At 48.3% G+C, this 9,023-nt stretch overlaps 1 protein-coding gene across 1 annotated transcript in view; it reads left to right on the top strand.

The window, feature by feature from the left end:
- Positions 1-446: 446 nt before the first annotated feature.
- PSMB1 (proteasome 20S subunit beta 1) overlaps positions 447-9,023 on the top strand; it is a 76,431-nt gene continuing 67,854 nt past the window's right edge. The window contains exon 1 of the mRNA XM_063917698.1: positions 447-653. Coding sequence (XP_063773768.1) covers positions 544-653 — 110 coding nt within the window. The 5' untranslated portion in view covers positions 447-543. The remainder of the gene's footprint in view (positions 654-9,023) is intronic.

Genomic DNA, 9,023 nt, shown 5'->3' with positions numbered 1-9,023 from the left:
TATTTTGGCCTAGTAGGTATTTTAAATGTCGGTATTTTGACCTTGTTGGTATTTTGACCGATGGTCGAGATAATTATTGTTGCAGCTGCTTTTTTTTTTTTTTTAAATCAAAGTGTATACCAGAGGTTCTCAAACTCGGTCCTCGGGGGCACACACAGTGCATGTTTTGCAGGTAACCCAGCAGGTGCACAGGTGTATTAATTACTAACTGACACATTTTAAAAGGTCCACAGGTGGAGCTAATTATTTCACTTGCGATTCTGTGAGGAGACCTGCAAAACATGCACTGTGTGTATGAGAACCTCTGGTGTATACCGACGCTTTACGCACACTATTCAAATTAATGATGTATCACTGGTACTGATAACCAACAAGATGGCCGCCACGTTCCCATGATGAGCGACATACTGGAAGTGGAAGTCGTCCGCCCTCACCGGAAGTGGCTGGTAAGAAGCCGGAAGTGGTGTTATCGCCATATTGGTAGCAGTGAGACAGCAGTGGAGGAAATTACCGGCTGTGATAGTGCTTTAGAGAGGTGACGCGATGTTTTTGTCGTCCGATTCCCAGTCTGGCCAGCAGCTGTACAAGGGCATGGATTATCATTACACGGGTCCGGTGCAGCAGCGGTTCAACCCCTACACCTTCAATGGAGGGTAAGAAATGAATCCTAGCATCATTTTGATGGATCTTTGGCTATAAAAGCTCCATAGCATGGGGTATCCCCTAGTATCAGCTCAATGCTGCTACTAGGCTAAGCGATACCCATGCTATCGAGCTCACACAGGACAACCTCACACAGGACCATTACCTGTGGGGATTATGAGTTACTGACAATAGGAACGTTTGATTACCAGAGTGGCTACATTGTTTTATATGTATGGTTTAATATTAAAGTTTCAATCCTTTATTTTCCAAATTCTATTAATATAGTGTATGTATAATCTTTAACTGATGTACGTATAAACTGATTTCTGATGCCCTCACATATAATTGGTTCAATTCTATTAAAAGTGCGTTCATGGGCTGTGAAGGAAATTCTGTGATGTTTCTGGGTGCAAGTTGCCAGTGAAATGGTCCAAGCACCAGCACCTCGCACTTATCTCTTTTAATTTAATTACCCCCATCCCACAGAACATGCATTGTTCCGGGTGCATTTAAACTAAACATTAACAATGTTTCTCTATCGTCCTAAGTGGATGCTGGGGTTCCTGAAAGGACCATGGGGAATAGCGGCTCCGCAGGAGACAGGGCACAAAAAAGTAAAGCTTTTACCAGATCAGGTGGTGTGCACTGGCTCCTCCCCCTATGACCCTCCTCCAGACTCCAGTTAGATTTTGTGCCCGAACGAGAAGGGTGCAATCTAGGTGGCTCTCCTAAAGAGCTGCTTAGAGAAAGTTTAGCTTAGGTTTTTTACTTTACAGTGAGTCCTGCTGGCAACAGGATCACTGCAACGAGGGACTTAGGGGAGAAGTAGTGAACTCACCTGCGTGCAGAGTGGATTTGCTGCTTGGCTACTGGACACTAGCTCCAGAGGGACGATCACAGGTACAGCCTGGATGGTCACCGGAGCCGCGCCGCCGGCCCCCTTGCAGACGCTGAAGAGAGAAGAGGTCCAAAATCGGCGGCTGAAGACTCCTGAGTCTTCATAAAGGTAGCGCACAGCACTGCAGCTGTGCGCCATTTTCCTCTCAGCACACTTCACACAACAGTCACTGAGGGTGCAGAGCGCTGGGGGGGGCGCTCTGAGAGGCAAATAAAAACCTTATTAGAGGCAAAAAATACCTCACATATAGCCCACAGAGGCTATATGGAGATATTTAACCCCTGCCTAACTTCAAAAATAGCGGGAGACGAGCCCGCCGAAAAAGGGGCGGGGCCTATCTCCTCAGCACACAGCGCCATTTTCTCTCACAGAAAAGCTGGAGAGAAGGCTCCCAGGCTCTCCCCTGCACTGCACTACAGAAACAGGGTTAAAACAGAGAGGGGGGGCACTGATTTTGGCGATATTGTATATATATAAAAGATGCTATAAGGGAGAAACACTTATATAAGGTTGTCCCTATATAATTATAGCGTTTTTGGTGTGTGCTGGCAGACTCTCCCTCTGTCTCCCCAAAGGGCTAGTGGGTCCTGTCCTCTGTCAGAGCATTCCCGGTGTGTGTGCTGTGTGTCGGTACGTGTGTGTCGACATGTATGAGGACGATGTTGGTGAGGAGGCGGAGAAATTGCCTGTAATGGTGATGTCACTCTCTAGGGAGTCGACACCGGAATGGATGGCTTATTTAGAGAATTACGTGAGAATGTCAACACGCTGCAAGGTCGGTTGACGACATGAGACGGCCGACAATCTATTAGGACCGGTCCAGGCGTCTCAGAAACACCGTCAGGGGTTTTAAAAACGCCCATTTACCTCAGTCGGTCGACACAGACACAGACACGGACACTGAATACAGTGTCGACGGTGAATAAACAAACGTATTTCTCATTAGGGCCACACGTTAAGGGCAATGAAGGAGGTGTTACGTGTTTCTGATACTACAAGTACCACAAGAAAGGGTATTATGTGGGAGTGAAAAAACTACCTGTAGTTTTTCCTGAATCAGATAAAATAAAATGAAGTGTGTGATGATGCGTAGGGTTACCCCGATAGCAAATATTGGCGTTATACCCTTTCCCGCCAGAAATTAGGGTACGTTGGGAAACACCCCTTAGGGTGATAAGGCGCTCACACGCTTATCAAGTGGCGTTACCGTCTCCAGATACGGCCGCCCTCAAGGAGCCAGCTGATAGGAAGCTGGAAAAATATCCTAAAAAGTATATACACACATACGGTGGTTATACTGCGACCAGCGATCGCCATCAGCCTGGAGATGCAGTGCTGGGTTGGCTTGGTCGGATTCCCTGACTGAAAATATTTTATTCATGTAGAGCATTTAATAGGATGCATTCTATATATATGTATGTGAGATGCACAGAGGGATATTGCTCTCTGGCATCAAGATAAGTGCGTTGTCCATATCTCCCAGAAGATGTCAGGGACACGACAGTGGTCAGGTGATACAGATCCCATACGGCAGATGGAAGTATTGCTGTATAAAGGGAAGGAGTTATTTGGGGGTCGGTCCATCGGACCTGGGGACCACAGCAACAGCTGGGAAATCCAACCTTTTTTACCCCAAGTTACATCTCAGCTAAAAAAGACACCGTCTTTTCAGCCTCAATCTTTCCTTTCCCATGAGGGCATGCAGGCAAAAGGCCAGTCATATCTGCCCAGACATAGAGGTAAGGGAAGTAGACTGCAGCAGGCAGCCCTTTCCCAGGAAAAGAAGCCCTCCACCGCGTCTGCCAAGTCCTCAGCATGACGCTGGGGCCGTGCAAGCGGACTCAAGGTGGGGGGGTAGTCTCAAGAGTCTCAGGGCGCAGTGGGATCACTCGCAAGTTGACCCCTAGATCGTACGAGTATTATCCCAGGGGTAAAGATTGGAGAGTCGAGACATCTTCTCCTCGCAGGTTCCTGAAGTCTGCTTTACCAACGGCTCCCTCCGACAGGGAGGCAGCATTGGAAACAATTCACAAGCTGTATATCCAGCAGGTGATAATCAAAGTACCCCTCCTACGACAAGGAAAAGGGTATTATTTTTCCACACTATATTGTGGTACTGAAGCCAGACGGCTTGGTGACACATAGTCTAAATCTAAAATGTTTTGAACACTTACATAAAAGGTTCAAATCGAGATAAAGTCACTCAGAGCAGTGATAGCGAACCGGAAAAAAGGGGACTATATGGTGTCCCTGGACATCAAGGATTACCTCCATGTCCAAATTGTGTCCTTCTCATCAAGGGTACCTCTGGTTCGTGGTACAGAACTGTCAATATCAGTTTCAGACGATGCCGTTTGAATTATCCACGGCACCCCGGGCCTTTTTACCAAGGTAATGGCCGAAAAGATGTTTCTTCAAAGAAAAAAGGCATCTAAATTATCCCTTACTTGCACGACCTAAAAAGGGCAAGTTCCAGAGAACAGTTGGAGGTCGGAAGAGCACTATCTAAAGTAGTTCTTCGACGGCACGACTGGATTCTAAATATTCCAAGAATCGCAGCTGTTTTCCGACGATACGTCTGCTGTTCCTAGGGATGATTCTGGACACGGTTCAGAAAAAGGTTTTTCTTCCCGAGGAAAAAGCCAAGGAGTTATCCGACCTGTCAGGAACCTCCTAAAACCAGGAAAGGTGTCTGTACATCAATGCACAAGAGTCCTGGGAAAAATGGTGGCTTTTTACGAAGCAATTCCTTTCGGCAGATTCCATGCAAGAATTTTCCAAAGGGATCTGTTGGACAAATGGTCAGGGTCGCATCCTCAGATGCACCTGCGAATAACCCTGTCGCCAAGGACAAGGGTATATCTTCTGTGGTGGTTGCAAAAGGCTCATCTATTGGAGGGCCGCAGATTCGGCATACAGGATTTGATCCTGGTGACCACGGACGCCAGCCTGAGAGGTTGGGGAGCAGTCACACAAGGAAGAAACTTCCAGGGGGTATGGACGAACCTGGAAAAGTCTCTTCACATAAACATTCTGGTACTAAGAGCAATCTAAAATGCTCTAAGCCAGGCGGAACCACTCCTGCAAGGAAAACCGGTGTTGATTCAGTCGGACAACATCACGGCGGTCGCCCATGTAAACAGACAGGGCGGCACAAGAAGCAGGAGTGCAATGGCAGAAGCTGCCAAGATTCTTCGCTGGGCGGAGAATCACGTAATAGCACTGTCAGCAGTGTTCTTCCCGGGCGTGGACAACTGGGAAGCAGACTTCCTCAGCAGACACGATATTCACCCGGGAGAGGGGGGTCTTCATCCAGAAGTCTTCCACATGCTAATAAACTGTTGGGAAAGACCAATGGTAGACATGATGGCGTCTCGCCTCAACAAGAAACTGGACAAGTATTGCGCCAGGTCAAGAGATCCACAGGCAATAGCTGTGGACGCACTGGTAACACCTTGGGTGTACAAATCAGTATATGTGTTTCCTCCTCTGCCTCTCATACCAAAGGTATTGAAGATTATACGGTGAGGAGGAGTAAGAACAATACTAGTGGCTCCGGATTGGCCAAGAAGGACTTGGTACCCGGAACTTCAAGAGTTGGTCACGGACGACCCGTGCCCTCTACTTCTGAGAAGGGACCTGCTACAACAGGGTCCCTGTCTCTTTCAAGACTTACCGCGGCTGCGTTTGACGGCATGGCGGTTGAACGCCAGATCCTAAAAGGGAAAGGCATTCCAGAAGAAGTCATTCCTACCTTGATTAAGGCAAGGAAGGAAGTCACCGCGAAACATTATCACCGCATTTGGCGAAAATATGTCGCGTGGTGCGAGGATCGGAGTGTTCCAACGGAGGAATTTCAACTGGGTCGTTTCCTACATTTCCTACAATCAGGATTGTCTATGGGTCTCAAATTGAGATCTATTAAGGTTCAAATTTCGGCCCTGTCAATATTCTTCCAAAAAGAATTGGCCTCAGTTCCTGAGGTACAGACTTTTGTTAAAGGAGTACTGCATATACAGCCTCCTGTGGTGCCTCCGGTGGCACCGTGGGATCTAAATGTAGTTTTAGATTTCCTCAAATCCCATTGGTTTGAACCATTGAAAAAGGTGGATTTTAAATATCTCACATGGAAAGTGACTATGTTACTGGCCCTGGCTTCCGCCAGGAGAGTATCTGAATTGGCGGCTTTATCTTATAAAAGCCCTTATCTAATCTTCCATTCGGATAGGGCAGAACTGAGGACTCGTCCGCATTTTCTCCCTAAGGTGGTATCAGCGTTTCACCTGAACCAACCTATTGTGGTGCCTGCGGCCACTGGCGACTTGGAGGACTCCAAGTTGTTGGACGTTGTCAGAGCCTTAAAAATATACATTTCAAGGACGGCTGAAGTCAGAAAATCTGACTCGCTGTTGATACTATATGCACCCAACAAGTTGGGTGCCCCTGCTTCTAAGCAGACGATTGCTCGTTGGATTTGTAACACAATTCAACTTGCTCATTCTGTGGCAGGCCTGCCACAGCCTAAATCTGTTAAGGCCCATTCCACAAGGAAGGTGGGCTCATCTTGGGCGGCTGCCCGAGGGGTCTCGGCATTACAATTCTGCCGAGCAGCTACGTGGTCGGGGGAAAACACGTTTGTAAAATTCTACAAATTTGATACCCTGGCAAAAGAGGACTTGGAATTCTCTCATTCGGTGCTGCAGAGTCATCCGCACTCTCCCGCCCGTTTGGGAGCTTTGGTATAATCCCCATGGTCCTTTCAGGAACCCCAGCATCCACTTAGGACGATAGAGAAAATAAGAATTTACTTACCGATAATTCTATTTCTCGGAGTCCGTAGTGGATGCTGGGCGCCCATCCCAAGTGCGGATTATCTGCAATACTGTACATAGTTCTTGTTAACAAATTCGGGTTATATTGTTAAGGAGCCATCTTTAAGAGGCTCTTTCTGTTATCATACTGTTAACTGGGTTTAGATCACAAGTTGTACGGTGTGATTGGTGTGGCTGGTATGAGTCTTACCCGGGATTCAAATTGCCTCCCTTATTGTGTACGCTCGTCCGGGCACAGTACCTAACTGGAGTCTGGAGGAGGGTCATAGGGGGAGGAGCCAGTGCACACCACCTGATCTGGTAAAAGCTTTACTTTTTTGTGCCCTGTCTCCTGCGGAGCCGCTATTCCCCATGGTCCTTTCAGGAACCCCAGCATCCACTACGGACTCCGAGAAATAGAATTATCGGTAAGTAAATTCTTATTTTTAAGCTATTCAGAGATGTTATTTGTCGATGATTAAGTTTCTTTCACTTTCAGTTTGATATTCCTGCAAGCTTTAATGCACTGTTATACAAACTATAGAGAATATTTTTTTCTTTGTATATGTGTTTTTAAAATATATTTCTCTGACGTCCTAGTGGATGCTGGGGACTCCGTAAGGACCATGGGGAATAGATGGGCTCCGCAGGAGACTGGGCACTCTAAAGAAAGATTAGGTACTATCTGGTGTGCACTGGCTCCTCCCTCTATGCCCCTCCTCCAGACCTCAGTTAGAATCTGTGCCCGGCCAGAGCTGGGTGCTCCTAGTGGGCTCTCCTGAGCCTGCTAGTTAAAGAAAGTATTTGTTAGGTTTTTTATTTTCAGTGAGCTTCTGCTTGCAACAGACTCACTGCTACGTGGGACCGAGGGGAGAGAAGCAAACGTACCCGTTCACAGCTAGGTTGCGCTTCTAAGGCTACTGGACACGATTAGCTCCAGAGGGTTCGAACACAGGCAGCTGTCCTCGATCGTCCGTTCCCGGAGCCGCGCCGCCGTCCCCCTCGCAGAGCCAGAAGATCAGAAGCTGGAAGACGGTCATATCGGCGGCTGAAGACTTCTGTCTTCATTTAAGGTAGCGCACAGCACCGCAGCTGTGCGCCATTGCTCTCACTGCACACCACACACTCCGGTCACTGTAGGGTGCAGGGCGCTGGGGGGGGGGGGGGGGGGGGGGCGCGCGCCCTGGGCAGCAATTAGAGTACCTTTGGCATAAATCTACACATAATACAGTCTGGTACTGTATATGTGAAAAATCCCCCGCCATTTTCTTGTCACAGACAGCGGGAGAAGCCCGCCGCTGAGGGGGCGGGTCCTTCTTCCTCAGCACACCAGCGCCATTTTTCTTCACAACTCCGCTGGAAGGACGCTCCCCAGGCTCTCCCCTGCAGTCTCCTGGAAGCTAGAAGGGTAAAAAGAGAGGGGGGGCACATAAATTTAGGCACAAAAGGTGTTTATTAAGCAGCTATTGGGAAATCACTTCTTGTGGTGTATATCCCTGAGTTATATAGCGCTGTGGTGTGTGCTGGCATACTCTTTCTGTCTCCCCAAAGACCTTGTGGGGTCCTGTCCTCAGTCTGAGCATTCCCTGTGTGTGTGCTGTGTGTCGGTACGGCTGTGTCGGCATGTTTGATGAGGAGGGTTACGTGGAGGCAGAGCAAGTGCAGATAAATGTGGTGTCGCCGCCGACGACTCCTGATTGGATGGATATGTGGAAGGTCTTAAATGACAATGTAAACTCATTACACAAAAGGTTTGATGATGTTGCTGCCGGGGGACAGCCGGGCTCTCAACCCGGGCCTGCCCAGGCGCCTCGGAGGCAGACAGGGTCTCAAAAACGCCCACTATCTCAGTTGGTTGACACGGATGCCGACACGGAGTCCGACTCCAGTGTCGACGATGATGAGGCACAATTACAGCCTAAAATGACCAAGGCCATCTGATACATGATTATTGCAATGAAAAATGTATTACACATTTCAGAGGTTGACCCTGTCCCTGACAAGAGGGTAAATATGTTTGGGGAGAAAAAGCAGCCAGTGACTTTTCCCCCCGTCACATGAATTAAATGAGTTATGTGAAGAAGCGTGGTCTTCCCCTGATAAGAAAGTGGTGATTCCCAAAAGAATACTAATGGCGTACCCTTTCCTGCCAACGGATAGGTTACGTTGGGAATCCTCCCCTAGGGTAGACAAGGCCCTGACACGCTTATCTAAGAGGGTGGCCTTGCCGTCTCAGGATACGGCCGCCTTAAAAGAGCCTGCGGATAGAAAGCAGGAAGGTATCCTGAAGTCAGTGTATACACACTCTGGTACTCTACTGAGACCGGCTATTGCTTCAGCCTGGATGTGCAGTGCTGTAGCAGCATGGACAGATACTCTGTCGGAGGCGTTAGATACCCTGGACAGGGATACCGTATTGCTAACCCTTGGCCATATTAAAGACGTTGTCTTGTATATGCGGGATGCCCGGAGGGACATTTGCCTGCTGGGCTCTAGAATAAATGCAATGTCCATTTCTGCCAGGCGGGTCTTATGGACTCGGCAATGGACAGGGGATGCCGACTCTAAAAAACACATGGAGGTTTTGCCTTATAAGGGTGAGGAGTTGTTTGGGGACGGTCTCTTGGCCCTCGTTTCCACAGCAACAGCTGGAAAGTCAACTTTCTTGC

Source organism: Pseudophryne corroboree, chromosome 4 (genome assembly GCF_028390025.1).
Source record: "Pseudophryne corroboree isolate aPseCor3 chromosome 4, aPseCor3.hap2, whole genome shotgun sequence".
In the NCBI taxonomy this organism is placed as follows: Eukaryota; Metazoa; Chordata; class Amphibia; order Anura; family Myobatrachidae; genus Pseudophryne; species Pseudophryne corroboree.
This window is presented reverse-complemented; position numbering and strand designations above follow the sequence as displayed.